Source organism: Neofelis nebulosa, chromosome 1 (assembly GCF_028018385.1).
Source record: "Neofelis nebulosa isolate mNeoNeb1 chromosome 1, mNeoNeb1.pri, whole genome shotgun sequence".
NCBI classification, from domain to species: domain Eukaryota; kingdom Metazoa; phylum Chordata; class Mammalia; order Carnivora; family Felidae; genus Neofelis; species Neofelis nebulosa.
Genome location: NC_080782.1, coordinates 102,561,860 through 102,578,986, shown reverse-complemented (window position 1 = coordinate 102,578,986; position 17,127 = coordinate 102,561,860). Strand labels below are relative to the sequence as shown.

At 35.2% G+C, this 17,127-nt stretch overlaps 1 protein-coding gene across 3 annotated transcripts in view; it reads left to right on the top strand.

Moving 5' to 3' along the window:
* Positions 1–17,127, top strand: part of TNPO1 (transportin 1) — a 99,076-nt gene that overhangs the window by 68,562 nt on the left and 13,387 nt on the right. For all 3 annotated transcript variants that reach the window (XR_009261782.1, XM_058729930.1, XM_058729922.1), the window contains exons 10-20: positions 1,915–1,975; positions 2,523–2,691; positions 6,029–6,181; positions 6,908–7,133; positions 9,221–9,392; positions 10,824–10,910; positions 11,610–11,717; positions 11,850–12,008; positions 12,089–12,176; positions 14,460–14,558; positions 14,771–14,866. Coding sequence is in view for 2 of the 3 variants with exons in the window: in XM_058729930.1 (XP_058585913.1) it covers positions 1,915–1,975; positions 2,523–2,691; positions 6,029–6,181; positions 6,908–7,133; positions 9,221–9,392; positions 10,824–10,910; positions 11,610–11,717; positions 11,850–12,008; positions 12,089–12,176; positions 14,460–14,558; positions 14,771–14,866 (1,418 nt within the window). In the remaining variant the exon portion in view is untranslated. The remainder of the gene's footprint in view (positions 1–1,914; positions 1,976–2,522; positions 2,692–6,028; positions 6,182–6,907; positions 7,134–9,220; positions 9,393–10,823; positions 10,911–11,609; positions 11,718–11,849; positions 12,009–12,088; positions 12,177–14,459; positions 14,559–14,770; positions 14,867–17,127) is intronic.

The following is a 17,127-nucleotide window of genomic DNA, read 5'->3' as shown; positions in this document are numbered from 1 at the left end:
GGAAATTTTGAATCTTACTGCTTTCTTTTCCCTATTATTATTCCTTTAGTTAATGAGGGCTTACAAAATTATCTCATTGATGGTAGAGTTGTACCCAAAATTAGTTGTGCACATGTTTATTTAATTGGTGTCAGATGATGTAACTCTTTGAAGTAAGGCCTCTACAGAGGCCTAAGACATTATTGTAGAGAGTGAGAATTTCTTAGATCTGTTGTAGGGAAACAAAATTATTTTTGGAGTCACGCCAAACTGGTTTTGAATTCTGACTCTCCCATTACTTAAAATTAATGACCTTGTGGAAATAATGTAACATCTCTGAGCCTTAGCTGACTCATCTGTAAAAAGGAGATCATAATATCTTTTTCACTAGATTATAAGGAAAGTGCTTACTAATAAGTCCCACAGCTGGTAGTCATGAGTATGAGTTTCTTTTGGCTATTCACACTTCCCAAGCCACCCAGAACTATTAAAGGTAGAATTCAGAAGCAGAGAACTGTGGACTTTTTTAATGTTTCCAAAGTGTTCTCATAACCTTTTATCCTCAGTAGACTCTTAAGTGTGTAATGGGCCACTGAGAAAGGAAATCATCAAAGCTTAAGAAACCTATCAAAGCTTAAAATTCTCATAGCTACAAAGGAACTGTAGTGTTTTGACCTTTTTATGACGTTTTTTGATAATTTTTTAACTATTCTTACATACCTGGGATCCCATATTTACAAACATCTTGGTTCTGATTTAATAAGTACATTAATACTTTAGATTGGATATGATATCCTGATTAAACTATTTTCGTATTGGAAATTTGGGTTAATTTCTTAAAATTTCCTAACTTTTTTATCAAAGGCTATGATCTTCTTGGTAGAGCTCTTTTTTTTTTAAGTTTATTTATTTTTAATGTTTACTTTTGAGAGAGACAGAGAGTGAGAGCAGGGGGTGGGGGCAGAGAGAGAGGGATACACAGAATCCAAAGCAGGCTCCAGGATCTGAGCTGCCAGCACAGAGCCCAACCGCGGGGCTTTTGAACTCATGAACCATGAGATCGTGACCCGAGCCGAAGTTGAACACAACCGGCTGAGCCACACAAGTGCCCCTAAGTTTTTTTTTACTTTGAGAGAGACCATATGTGCACAAATGGGGGAGGGCTGGGGTAAAGGGAGGGGAGGGGGAAGAATGCCAAGCAGGCTCTGTGCTGTCAATGCAGAGCCCCATTCAGGGCTCCAAGTCATGAACCATGAGATCATGACCTGAGCCGAAACCAACAGTCAGACACTTATCGCACTGAGCCTACCTCATGTCTTTTTTTCTTTTTTTTGCATTATTTCTTTTGGATAACTTATTTTAGACTTAGTATGTTCAACATTCTGAACATTATCCTCTCTTTTATTAAAAGAAGTACAAATAATGTAGGCTCATTGTGAAAATGTCACACTATTTAGAAATAAATGATTAATTTTATCCCTTTTTAGTCTGTTCAGCTTCTTCTCCAAAGATACCATTTTCTTGTATATCTTTCCTAGATAGTCTCTTTATACAAGTAATTACATAGTTAATCTCATTACTTTTAACTTAAATGGCAACTCAAATGCTATATGTGTTCTTACACGTTTTTGTTTCATTTTAACTATACTATAATTTATTTTGGTGTCTCGTTCTTTTTCTAACCACTATTGATAAGCTACCTTATCCTAAGATTCCATCCAGCAGATCCCATGCATGAGTATGTAAAAGGCCTGGGATATAAATGAGGAATACTTGTCATTTGAAAAGGGCAGACATCACAGAATATGCCCTAAGACAGTACTGGCAGGGATGGTTGGCTCTTCGGTATTACTAGTATACAAAAGGTCATTAAGGTTGCTTAAAAATTCTTAGGAAATCTTTAGTTCTTTGTTTCATGAATTTCTCTCTTTATAGATTGATTCCTGTGTTAGTGAATGGCATGAAGTACTCAGATATAGATATTATCCTTCTTAAGGTAAGGAAACTTTTCTGATAAATAGGGAAGCTTTTTTCTTTTGACTTAGAGAATCTTTGAAGTTGACTGATAGAACATTTATTTAAAATAGACCCCGTGTAAATCTGTTTCCTGTTATGTATAATGTGCTGCAAAGTGCAGAGAAGCAAACGATGAGTTTGAGTGATAACATAGGCTAACTTCATTGGAACCAGATGGTGACACTAGTAGAGAAATTTCCTCTTGATTCAAATTATTTGTAGTTTATTTTAAGCTATATTGAATATGATCTCAGTCTTATTCAGGTACTCTAGATTATACCAGTTGATGGGAGGCAATACTATAATGAGATTAAAAGTGCCTGATACCGGACATGTGTTACATGATAGTTCCTTCTCCCCTTAACACAGAACTGTTTTCTGCACAGGGGAGAGTGGTTCTTAACAAAGAGGTGTACTTTAAAACCATGTGCATGACACCATCTCTCCTTATTCTGATTCTTTTATGCATGTACATGTTATTAGCTTATAATGCTGTTTGAGTATTATCAAAATTTTTCTTAAAACAGGGTGATGTTGAAGAAGATGAAACAATTCCTGATAGTGAACAAGATATAAGGCCACGTTTTCATCGATCAAGGACAGTGGCTCAGCAGCACGATGAAGATGGAATTGAAGAGGAAGACGATGATGACGATGAAATTGATGATGACGATACAATTTCTGACTGGAATCTAAGTAAGTCAGAGGGAAGAATACAGTTGCCTGCTTTGATAGCAACTTCATTGAGAAATCATACACATAATTGTACAGTGCCCTCATTAAAGGGTACAATTCAGTCGTTTTCGTATATTCAGAGTTATGGAACCATCATCCCAGTAAATTTTGGAATGATTTTGTCACCCTAAAAATAACCCCGTTCTTATTAGAGGTCGCTCCCCATATTTCTTCCAGTCCCCCAGCCCAAAGCAACTACCAGTCTCTATTCTGTCTCTTTGGAATTGCCTATTTTGGACATTTCCTATAAATGGAATCATACAATATGTGGTCCTTCATGACTGCCTGCTTTCACTTAGGATGTTTTCAATATTCGTGTTATGGTGTGTATCAGTATTTCATTTCTTTTTAATTTTTTTTTTTAATGTTTATTTTTGAGAGAGGGAGAGACAGAATACGAGTGGGGGAGGGGCATCGAGAGAGATGGAGACACAGAATCTGAAGCAGACTTCAGGCTCTGAGCTGTCAGCACAGAGCCCGACACGGGGCTTGAACTCACAAACCGTGAGATCATGACCCAAGCCGAAGTCGGATGCTCAACGGACTGAGCCACCCATGCGCCCCACTTCATTTCTTTTTAATGTGGAAAAATAATTCATTGTGTGGATATGCCACATGTTATTTATCCATTCATCACTTGGTGGACATTTTGTTCTCCCTTTTGGCTATTGTGAGTAATGATGCTAAGAATGTTAATGTAAAGTTTGTGTGTGGACATATGTTTTCACTTGTGGATATAGACAGAAGTGTGATTACTGGGTCATATGGTATATCTTTGTGTTTAAGCTTTTGAGGAACTACCAGGCTGTTTTCCACAGTGGCGCCATCATTTACTTTCTTACCAGCATTATCTTACGGTTGTGGTTTCTACATATGCTTGCCAGCATTTGTTGTCACTTATTTTATAGCCATCCTAGTAGATGTGATTATACTTCTTAGAGACTTCTTACCTCAAACTGCCATTTTTCAAAAGGCCGTACATTTTGTTTGACATTGTAAAATAGGAACATTGGCCGCAAGATTTTCCTGTTTTCTTGATATAAACTTATTTTTCATGATAATTTGCCTGTTGATTATCAAGGATAATGCTAAAATAATATAAATTGTTTTCTCATTTTCAAAGTAACAAATGAAGTTTTTAAAACTCTTGTTTATTTTCAAACTTAATTGCAAATCGAAATCATCTATTGAGCCAGCATTCTGCCCCACACACTAATGAAATGAGGAATCTAGACACCTGTGTTTTGTTTTTGTTTCTGTGCTGGTCCTTAAAGTTTCATGCTCTAGTTCAAGGTTTCTCAACCTCCACATTGTTGACATTTTGCCACATGGTTCTTTGTTGTGGTGGCTGTTGTGTACATTATAGAACGTGGAGCAGCACCCACCCCCCCCCCCCCCCCACACACACACAGTTGTCGTGACCACCAGTGTCTCCAGACATTGCCCATTGTCCCCTGGGAAACAAAATTATGCCTAGTTAAGAACCACGGCTATAATTCAGAGTGTTGGGATTTCTAATAACTGATGAAACAGTTAAAGCCATGAATTATCAGACTGAACTGTGTAATTCATTTGGTTAAATAATGCTAATTCGTCTGTTGCCCATTTAGTTTTCTGTTCCTTAGAGTGCCCAATGTGCCCAGCACTAGGCCAAGGACTTGGCATGTGTATCCTATTTAATCTTTACAACAGCCTTAGGTTGGTAAGGAAACTGCAAAAAGAGAAACTTGCCCACAGTTGGTTAACATAGCTAGTACTAATGGCATATTTAATCTTGGACTCCAAATCTCCCACAAGAGAACACGAGGTCTTCACTGCTGCCACAAATTATAGTAGCCCCCTGTAATCCACGAGGGGATATGTGCCAAGACCCCAGTGGGTGCCTGAAACTCACAGATAGTACCAGACCCTCTAAGTACTATTTTATGTGTGTGTGTGTATGTGTGTGTGTGTGTGTGTGTGTGTGTGTGTGTGCATGTACATACATACATACCTATGATAAAGTTGAATGTATAAATCAGGCATCATAAGAGATTAACAATCATAATAGTAAAATAGAACAGTTATATTGGGTGCCTGGGTGGCTCAGTCGTTGAAGCTTGTGACTTCAGCTCAGGTCATGACCTTGTGATTTGTGAATTTGAGCCCCATGTCGGGCTCTGTGCTGACCAGGTTAGAGACTAAAGCCTGCTTCAGATTCTGTGTCTCCCTCTCTCTCTGCAGCCCCCTGCTTGGCGTCTGTCTCTCTCAAAAGTAAATAAACATTAAAAAATTTTTTTAAAAAGAGGATCATCTGCTTTTAGACTGCACTTAACCAAGGGTAACAAATCATGAAGTACAAAAAACTGCACAGTGAGGTGCTACTCTACCTCCTCCCAATATATCCCTGTAGGCTGGGAGCAGGATGGATTCAGATTATAATGTAGATAACATTACAAAAGTAATAATGTTCATTGAGTTGGGGGAAAGGAACTACTTCCCCTTCACATCCCACCCATTTTTATATCTTTCCAGAAGTTTTTCTGTGTACCTGTGGAAAAAACATGTATACCTTTTCCTGGAGAAGAGGTTGACTTTATAGCAGTGAAATGAAATTGATTTTGTGTACTCTCTTGGTTCTTTTCCATTTATTGTATAACTCATTCTATATCAGTATATAAAGATTTCATTCTCTTTCATGGTAATTTAATACTCATTGGTATGGTTCTGCCATACAGTATAACTAAGACTCTTACTGTTATGTAAGGTGTTACTTGTAGCCAGTTTAACAGCCTTTTTTAAAAAAGGATTTTACTATTGTTTAACAGTTTGTGATCAACTATTTAGTATGCCTAATCACATTGGAAAAAAAATTTTATACTTAATTTTTGTTACCATTTTGTTTTCTTAATTATTGCATTAAATGAAATCTGAATTGATACATAGTTCCTTGGCTAATAGTTCTTTGTCTGGAGAGAGTGCTTTCCAGCATATTTTATGCTTCATGCGCTGGTGATTTGTTCAGATTTATTTGCTTAACCTCCCACTAAGTCATTATGTATTTGATTCTGAATGATCTAGCCCTAAGAATGTTAAGTAGAAGTAATAAATGTACACATTTTGCTGCAGGTTAGTTTGCTCATTCTTGGTCATAAAAAAGTATTTCTTGTTTATAGAGATAGACTGTGTCCTATTTAATTAAATTCTTTGAAATGGTAGATGTATGAATAAAGTGTCATGCATGTAACCAACAGTCATGATAATAAGAGTTAATGATAATAGAGTTTAGTATAAATTTTTGAATTAAATATTTCTTTAGGAAAATGTTCTGCTGCTGCCCTAGATGTTCTTGCAAATGTGTATCGTGATGAGCTTTTGCCACATATTTTGCCCCTTTTGAAAGAATTACTTTTTCATCATGAATGGGTTGTTAAAGAATCCGGCATCTTGGTTTTAGGAGCAATTGCTGAAGGTAAGTCTAAGTCAGAACTGAACTGTGAAGTCCTTACAGGCACTAATGCAGATGGCCCACTTTAAAGAGTGTTACCCTATAAGCAGACTCTTCAGTCTGGAATTCACATACTCTCTTGTGTTGCTGATGTGAAATAGACAATACTATGATCTACATTAACTTAAAAAAGATATTTGAATTCAGAAGCCATCTTAGGATAAGTTTTACCTTTAACAGTGAACTATTCTTTAGCAGCCATCGGCTTATCTCTAACCCCACCCAGATAGTTCACAAATGCTTCTGTTACAGTAAAGGGAACAGAATGAAAGGACTAATGTCAGAAGCATCCCCATTGCTAGAAAAATCATGTTCTCCGTAGGTAAGTGTAAGAAACATGGTAGGAGAGTCTCCTCATTCTCTACAAAGCGTTATTATGTCCTAGCTGTAAGCCTGTATATACAAGAAATTGAAGTATTTTACAGGCACTTCTGAAAGCTGTAATTTGTGTAGCAGAAGTAAAATGAACTTTTCCTAACCCTACTAGAAGATACTTAGGAGCAGTTAGCTCTCATTCCTTTTTTTTTTTTTTTTTTTTCCTTAATTTTGAACAGATTATTATAGTATATTTATTGTAATGGAGATAATCTGAGTGTTTTTGATGGATGCTTGTATGATTTTAGTATTCAATTGAAATAATTGTAACCGAATGTTAGCATTTTCTGCAAGATTTGTTACTTTTTATTCCAGGTTGCATGCAAGGCATGATTCCATACTTGCCTGAGCTCATTCCTCACCTTATTCAGTGCCTCTCTGATAAAAAGGCTCTTGTGCGTTCAATAACGTGCTGGACTCTTAGCCGCTATGCACATTGGGTAGTCAGTCAGCCCCCCGATACGTACCTGAAGCCATTAATGACAGAATTGCTAAAGCGAATCCTGGACAGCAACAAGAGAGTACAAGAAGCTGCCTGCAGGTGGGACAAATCCATAACAGTGTTCATTGTGGGGTATTCGAGTGGGTATTTCAGTGAGAAATTAATTTTCAACTCCATGATGGAATGTTAGTATTAAACCATTAGTGGAGCTTTTGTCATCTATAGGTTTTACCTGGTGGTTTTGCAAATTCAAATGTAAAGCAACTAGACGTCATTCTTTGCTGGTTCTTCAACTCATTCTTTTTTTCTCAGTGGCTTTGATAACAGTAGAATTCTCTTTTACCCTGATTCTCACAGACACCTGGAGTGGTGACGTTGGAGTCTTGCTTTTGAAGGAATAACAAAAGTTTGGGTAGATTCACATCATTACTTTAAAGGTCAACAACTCCATAGAAAGTCCCACAGTGCAGTCACGTATCATCTGTCACTTAGTGAATCTGCCCCAGTAGCTACTCTGTTGGTCATGTTTGGAGCTGTGTTTTTATATCACATGAGCAGTTAGTTTCATTACTATAAATATTCCAGTTTTCTGGGACAAACCTTTGTGTTCTAAAAAGGCCTGACATATTTATAGGTCTTTTTAATTAGAATTTCTTTACTGTTGACTTTGTTTATAAGAAGAAACAGTTGTTGAAAAAGTGTGAATTTAAGTAGAGTTGGACTTTACCAGATGTGAAGCAGAAATACCTGGGAGATACCTCTAATTCGTAATAAGATGAAAGAAAGTTGAACCAAAGGGAGTTGGGTGATGAATAGCACTCTTTTTCTTTTTCTTTTTTTTGAAGTGAGGGGAGGATACAAATTGTATTTGCTTTCCTACAGACATAATCTGTATTTTTTTAAACTTTCTACTAGTTGTTAAGCATATATTAAATGCTGGGTTTACATTCCCTGCCATCTTTAAACTTACAGGCTAGTACAGAATACTAAATAAGTATATAATCATAATTCCTGGCAAGTGCTGTAAAGGAAATACATAAACAGTTTATAATTTAAGATGGGGCTTTCACTAACAAATGGTTTAAGCCTGTCATTTTAGGAAATCCCTGAGTGCGTAGAATAGAAGCTAATACAAACTTTAATTTTAGAAGTGAAGAGCCAGGTATACTTTAAGAGTCCAGACAAATTTAGGTCTAAATTGAGGTAACTACTCAGACTCTGGAGTTTTTTCCTTTCTTGTACATTTGTGTTAATAGATAAGCCATACATAAGGTAAATTTGTAGTAATAAACGCACTATGCATTCTGACGTATAATGTAGAACTTAGACCAACATTTTTAAGAATTGTGGAGGAAAAGTTGGCAAAAATAACCCACATATTTAAAATGTACAGTGGTATGACTTGATAAAAATATACATTATGGAACAGTAACCAAGATCAAGATAATTAGCACATCTCTCACCTCACGTAGTTGACAAAGACTTTGTCTTTTTCTGTGTGGTGAGAAGGGTTAAGATCTATGCTCAGCAACTTTCAAGTGTACAACACTGTAGTATTAATTATAGTCACCATGCTATATATTAGGTGCTCAGAATTTATTCTTGTAATTGCAAATTTGTGCCCTTTGACCACCTGCATCATCCCATTTCCCCTCTCCTGCTAAGGGAAACATTTAAGAGGTCATGACGCTCTGTTCCGATACATCTCAAACTAACTGTTAAAAATGTCATTTTGTGACTCAGTATGTAATCTGAAGGGTAAGGTGCAAGTTCGTTTAACATTTTTAATTCTGATTTCATTCATCTGGACCGGTCACTAGAATTTAAGCTCCCTGAAAATGGGGACATTGTTTTCTTCATTGTTCATTGCTGCATTCCCAGCACTAAGTGACTAAATAGTAAATACCAGATAAATTTGTTGAATGTCTGAATATAAGAACCAACAATAGTTTTAGATTTTACCATTGTAGTGAAGCAGATGCACATAGGTGACAGCCTCTTTGAAGGAAAGGATAAGAAATGGGGGAGAAACAATAAAAATAAGCCTCTGTTTTGGTGAGATAAGGAGATAGGCATTTAAAGTGTAAATAGATACTGTATAAACTATAGAGGTAGCTTCCTATCTCTATTATAACCTATTCCTTTTCTACAACAGCAGTAATCTCTCTCTCTTTTTTTAACCGTAGTGCCTTTGCTACCCTAGAAGAGGAGGCTTGTACGGAACTTGTTCCTTACCTTGCTTATATACTTGATACCTTGGTCTTCGCGTTTAGTAAATACCAGCATAAGAACTTGCTCATTCTTTATGATGCCATAGGAACTTTAGCAGATTCAGTAGGACATCATTTAAACAAACCAGTGAGTATCTGTTCTTAACTGTTAAGAAAAAAAATTCTAACATAGTTAAAATCAGTAGGTTAACATGTATGTGGAAATGAAAATGTTTGGGGAGATGTGAACACTTAGTTACTTTAAGAATGTATATCTTTAAAAGGCAGCAAGTATTTTTACTTTTTAGATGGTATTAATAAATATGTTCTTGGTGTGGAAGTTATATCAGTATATCACATGAATGCACCAACACGTTTTAGAAAAGGGATGGGATGCCTGGGTGGCTCAGTCGGTTAAGCGCCTGACTCTGGCTCAAGTCCTGATCTCACAGGTCATGAGTTCAAGCCTTACATCAGGCTCCGTGCTGACAGCGCAGAGCCTGCTTGGAATTCTCTCTCTGCCCTTCACCTGCTCTCTTTCTCGGTCTCTCAAAAAATGAAAATTTTTTTATAAAATAGAAAAGGGATAAAGGATTTCAACTTTTAATTCCAAGTATTTTTCTATCCACCACTTCATAAACATTGTAGCTTTAGAGTACCATATCTAAATGTCTGTGTTTTCTTGCTGGAACTTACAGGTATGGGGAATATATACTAAGGTAAAACAAGGAGAAATTGGATAAGTTAAAAGTGCTAAATAGCAGTATAGAAGAGGAGGTATGTTTGGCTAAGAGTCCAAACTCTTGTTTCTAGTAGTGTTAAGAAGAAGGTGATGGAATTGGATTTGTTTAAATAGGATTAAAATAATAGAATTTAATTATAGCTCAAAATTCCCAGCAGAAGAATAGATTACATCTTTATGATTGCTATATAAGAAGTCTTGAGAAATTGTCTGTGTTTATAAGTTATACTTAAAACGGTGCAAGACACTTGGTTCATGGGTTTGCTTTGATGTTGGCTTTGCTTTGTGTGCTGGGGCGTGGGGAGTGTTTCTCTGAATGTCTTAGAGCCTTTAGAATCTGTGCCTCTTGTTTACATGATTACTGTTGTTTATTTAGTATTTAGCTGTTTATGGATTCTAATGTTTAAAAGACACGTAAATGACTGTCGATCTTTTTCTACAAATGCCTCTGTAAGTTTACCTATCATTTATAACATGCTGTACAACAAGAGCCATATTACATGTTGCAAGTTCCAGAACTAAAAAAATTCAGAATAAAATTTACAGGAATTATCCCTTATTTTGATCAAAGGATTTTTCTGTAGTGGTGTGTTTGTATGCATTTTATTTCAAGAAGGATAGAAGATGACTTAAGAATAGGGTAAGATTATATAAATTAAAAGATAAGGCCAAAAGTAAAAATTTTAAAGGTGCTAAGAGGAACAGACTCAATCTTACAAGGCATTCTGTAATGATTTTACACAATTACTCTAAGTGGATTTTAATTTTCATAGACCCAAATTGGACTTATTTACATATGATAGTGGAGCTTTATGTGTTTTTCATCATTATAAATAGGAATATATTCAGATGCTAATGCCTCCACTGATCCAGAAATGGAACATGTTAAAGGATGAAGATAAAGATCTCTTCCCTTTACTAGAGGTATGCTAAGCTGGCAACCATTACTCTAATAGTAGTGTTTCAGCAAAAACAACATGTCTAAATATGAAGTGTTGAGTGTACATGATAAGTAAAATGTTAATACGTTTGCATTCTGAACCATTTCTGTTAAAATGCTGAGTAAGTATGTAACTGCTCTTACTTTAATTATGTTACAACCATACTAAGAAATACTGTTAAATAGAAAAGGCGTAATGGATCCTACTACATCAGCATATATATATATATACGTATATATATATATATATATATACGTATATATATATATATGTCATGTGAATTTAGCTACATTTCTTTGTATGGATATAGAGCTATACCATGATAATTAATATAGTTCAAATTATTTGTTAATGTATATACACACATACTCAGACTTATGTGAAGTAGCATTGGGACTTGGTGCTAATAGGAGGGACTTTACTTCATACCCTTTCTGACCAGCTTGAGGTTTGATATTTATTTATTGATTGGTTGATGGGTGGGGAGGGGGGCTTACCCTTACCAGCAGCAAACTTAAAGCCATGGCTGGCATCCAAAGGAGAGGTTTGAAAAGATAACCTGCTATTATAGAATAGTGGAGCAGGCTAATAAATGGCCAGAATTATACCGAGTACACTCCTAAAGCATTTATTATAATTTTATGGTACCCAGAAATTTACTTCTGTACTTTATTCTTTCTAGTGCCTATCTTCAGTTGCCACAGCCCTGCAGTCTGGTTTCCTTCCATACTGTGAACCTGTGTACCAGCGTTGTGTGAACCTCGTACAGAAGACTCTTGCACAAGCCATGGTATTTTTAAAAAATACTTATATCTGCCCTCCGGGCATCATAAACATTTTTCTATGGATAGGCATAATGCATATACATTTTTTTCATGTAATTGATTCAAAGTAAGTCTTTTAAAACTTTGTCTAATTTCAGCTGAACAATGCTCAACCAGATCAGTATGAGGCTCCAGATAAAGATTTTATGATAGTGGCTCTTGATTTACTCAGTGGCCTGGCTGAAGGACTTGGAGGCAACATTGAACAGCTGGTAGCCCGAAGTAACATTCTAACACTAATGTATCAGTGCATGCAGGTGAGACTTGTTAAATTAAAATTAATTAAGACATGATTCTCTGTGTTACATTGGGGTTAATACCTTCTTATTCCTTGTAGGATAAAATGCCAGAAGTTCGACAGAGTTCCTTCGCCCTCTTAGGTGACCTGACGAAAGCTTGCTTTCAGCATGTTAAGCCTTGTATAGGTATGAATATTTTCTACTGCTGTGATGTGATTTTTAACAATAGTTTTACATAAGCTATGTTTTTGTATTAAACTGAAATGTCATGGAATCCCAACATTTATAGACATGCATTTTACTGGTAAAAGGTGCTCTGAGTGAGGCAGGTGGGATGGGAACCCCCTTGCTCCTTTGAATTCATCATCAACTACAGCAGCTCATTAGGCACTTGTGTGACTGGAGAAAAGCTGGAAAAATATTTAGTATAAAGGACATGCCACCTGTGAAGCCTTGGGACTGTATGCCAGTTTATGGATAATTTTTGAATAGCCTCTTTTTGGATTAGAGGTAACCAAAAATAATAACAATCAGGTTTTCTCATGATAAAACAGTGTACTTTCTCGGATATCCTAGGGAACTTTTCAAACAGTTTACATCAAAAGTAAATAATGATTTGTTTTTATTTTAGTAGGATAGCATTTGTTTTAGCCTTTTGTGATGATAATAAAGGATTCCTTAAATAACATCAACTATGATTTGACTATCAAAATCATGGATTAAATGGGTTTTGGGTTTTCTTTTATATCTGTATCCCAATGTTTTGAATAATACTTATTTATGATACACTTTTTTGGGGTTTTTTGGCATTTCCCCCCCCCCAGTTTTATTGAGATATAATTGACATATAACATTGTATAACTTCCAGGTGTACGACATAATGATTTGAAATAGGTATATATTGCAAAATCACAGTAAGTTTAGTTAACATCCATCGCCTTAATATAGTTAAAGATTTTTTTTTCTTACTGAGAACTCTTAAGATCTGCTATCTTACAATTGGAAGTTTGTAGCCTTTAACCAGCTTCGTCCAATTCCCAATTGTGCTTTTGAATAACAACTGTATTTCTGAACTTTGAATAATATTCTGTATTAAACCCTCAAGTTTAAGCCTAATTACTCTAAATGAAAGTGTAATCAATTCTTGTTTTATGGAAAGCTTGTTCTATAGATATTTACCACCGATTTAGTTTTTATGAATTTAAACTTGTATGAAGGGTTTCATTTCTTTTTTTTTTTTTAAGAGTATATAGATGTGTATCTTCTTCAGGAGGTACACCATGTCTAGTTATCTTTCTTTCTCTCTCTCCCTCTCTCTGTGTTATCAGCTATGAATGTTTTCTAGGTTAGGGTTTCTCAAGCAGGGGCAATTTTGACACCCCCGACCCTCCCAAACATTTGGTAGTGTCTGGAGACATTTTGTTTACCACTGAGGGTGTGTTACTGATATCTAGTAGGTAGAGGCAAATGATGTTGATAAACATCATACAATGCATGATACAGTGCCCTGCCCCTCACCAGCCCCTCACCCCTGCCACGACCCCTCCCACCCCTTGCCCCACAGCAGAATGATCTGGACCAAATGATTGGTATTACTGAGATTTAGAAACCCTGTCTCAAATCCACGAATTTATTGGGGGTTTAAAAAAAGGATGATACTCTAATTCTTCATTTAATAGTGAGAATACGTACATAGAGTCCTTTTTCATACCGGTATATTTATTACCGAGAGATACAAACTTTATAGGGGAGGCAGGATAATTACTTGATTCTTTCTCTTTGTTTACCAGTTTTCAAAATAATGAATTGATTCCCAGCATCTTCCACAGGTATCTATATTGTGTTTCAGAGTTTAGTTTTTGTTTGTGTTTGGTTCTTTTTTGAGTATCAGTATGAATTCATGATGCTCAAATTGTCCTACCACTGGCAGTGGGAGCTTAATCAGATGGGCTCCTTAGTCCTTCCTGGTATGACAAAATAGTCCAGGCTTGTTTTGTACATTTCCTGCCTTTACCCTGCAATGAGATGTTTCTCTGATAGCCTTTATTCCTTTCAGTGGAAAATGATATTTAGAGACTATAATCTGAGCACTAAGGTAAAAGTTACTTTAAAAGCCAAAACCATTGATGTAAAAAAAAAAAAAAAAAATTTGTGTGTGTGAAAAAATGAGCTTTGAAGAAAGCTGTATCAAGTTTTCCTCATTTTTAATTTGAATTTTCTGTCTCATGGTGAGAGATTTCTTGACCAACTCTTTTAATAATATCTCAAATAGACCAAAACTTCTGTTTCCTCTTCTACTTCATAGAAAGTTCAATGCCCCTTTCACTTTCTTAAAATAAATACTCTCCGTACCTTTTAGAAATTATTTCTTGCCTAGATTTCAGTTTCCACCTAGTAGATTTCCTTTAAAGCACAGTACACTACTGTTGAGAAGTTTACTACATAGTTGTTAAAAAATTTTTTTTCTAGCTGATTTCATGCCTATATTGGGAACCAACCTAAATCCAGAGTTCATTTCAGTCTGCAATAATGCCACATGGGCAATTGGAGAAATCTCCATTCAAATGGGTAAGATCTTTTTCCCCTTTAAAAGCACTGTATAAATTGTTAGATGCCTTAGTATATTTAGAATTGCTTTTTCTTTATAATTTAAATGAATTTTATATACATATATTTATTATTAACTTGTGTCACAGTGAATAGAGGGAGCAAAGTATTTTCCATTGATATTTTAACATTCAAATTTTTCTTTTTTGTTTTCTCTTTTGGGGATGATTTAGGTATAGAGATGCAGCCTTATATTCCTATGGTGTTGCACCAGCTTGTAGAAATCATTAACAGACCCAACACACCAAAGACGTTGTTAGAGAATACAGGTACCATATGACTGAACTGTTATGGTGAAGAGAAAATTATTTGCCTTTAAGGTTAAGATGCGTAGAGAAACCAAAGCAAAGCTAGCTTTAGAAACCCAGCTTATTAGTAAGAACTATTTTAGATTCTCCGTAATGATATGTACTGTTTTAACTGTATTCCATAACCAGTTTTCAGAGACTTTGAAAAACACTTCTTTCCTATTCTGTGTGTTTAATACTCCCTAAAATGGACCCCAGCTAAAATAACTACTGAACAGTATGAATTTTAATTTTACATTAATTCAGAGAGTAACTGGCAGCTGGGAAGTAATTTTTCTTTTTAATCTATAAAAATGTGGCCAAAAATATCCTTCACTGTAGTAGTGGCTAACTGGTTAACAATGGCATGTGTATTTTGTATTTTATTGTATACTTTCCTTCAAATTGAGAACTTAGGCAGTACCTTGTAGGATTTTTATTCAGGAGGCTTGTTTCTCTTTTGCATTGATAGAGAGCATGTTGATACTAAAGAGTACCTTCCATACTATAGAACACATTTCTGGGTGATTTTTTTTTCCCACCCTCCCTAATTTTTGCTAATAGTGATAAAAGGTGTAAATTTTATTTTCAATCAGGCACATCCTTTTCTTTTATATACCTAAGATAATTTGAATAAATATAGCCAGTGAGGGTTTTACCGAAATACTGGACAAAGATTAAAATAAGGTTTTCTAAATAAGGAAATTTGTTTTCAAAGGCATTTTAACTTTATATGTTTTAATTATAGAAAGCTTATATTTTAATGTGATGAAAATTGATATGTTTATTGGTATGGAAGGAAATCTTTCAATTATGAAACAGTTATATAGCTGTTTGGCTGTATGGGTACTGTTTATTTTATAAAGCGAATTAGATTTTTCTTGCTGTAAAGTACAAAAATGTTTGTATTAGGATGGTTATGAAATCTTGTCGGGTTTTTATCTTTAGAATGCAGTACCTATACATGACATTCAGATTTGGAACACTTACCATGATAAAATTACTGTTGAACCTGAAGAAACTTCCTATTTATTTTTAAATGTGAATGCATAACAGCAAATAAATGTTGAATGTAATGTATATTAAAGTTTCTTGTGGGATATCAGCTTGTGAATTTGTTACAGCTCCATTTACAAATTGGCTTTATTATAAGTTTATGTTCTAAGTATGATTTTACTCTAAGTAAACCAAAAAGTAGTTGATTATGCTCATCAAGTTGATAGCTTAAATTGATAAGAGATTCAGTGGATTCATTTTATCACAAATGGCTGCAGAAAATGTTTCCATTATTCCTTATCCAAAGGGCAGGGGCTAATTATTAAAACCACTGTCAATGACTGAGGTCAATAGATTTTAGCAACTTAATTACCATTTTCTTAATATTTCATAAAGCCAATTCCTTAGTGTATGCCGTTATTTGCTCTTTTTCCAATTAGTATATCCTACACTGAACTTTCTCAATGGACCATCATCTGCTTTATCGCATGTTTCATTGGATCGTTCATACTTGCCTGTTTAATGAGAATGTTGCATAGTTTGTGTCTTTTGAACATAGGTTTTCTTTCTCTTGCTTCATTATGAATCTGCTGGATTTTAGTATTATCTGTGTAGTTTGCTTCAAGTAATCCTTAAACATTTTTCTTTACCCCCCCCCACCCTTTTTTTATGAAAGGTTAACCTGTAAGTTTTTGAGAGAACACCATTAAAGCACCTTATGGTTTGTTTTCTGTTTGTATTTTTTTTCCCGTTGTGTATAAATGTATTTATATGTATGTACCTTTGAATTGCAGAATGCAGTTCTGAGTTGCACTTCTTTTAGCTCTTTGTAAGTTTAAGGACTTCCTGAATTTTGATGGTGAATATGTTTGAATAATTCCCACTTCGAAATTTTTTTTTTAAGTAAAATATTAGCATGTAATCAGTATGTCTTATCTATTTTGTGCTATTGCCTTTTATAGCAAAGACAGATTATTTGTTTATTCCTTTTGTCCACATATCACCTCATTACAGTGGACTATAAATTTCCTTCCTGTCAAATATGGTTTGAAAATAGTGGGCTATTATCTGAGCTGTTACCATTATCACCATCAGAGGTTTATTGGAATGGGATTTGACACAACACAGCAGTTTTCCAATTCCTTCATTTAGTGCATTACTGCAAAACCTAAAATTCGACCATTGATTTGAAATTAGGCAATATGGCAATTTGCTATCAGTCCACTGGTTTTAGAAATCTTAACAGA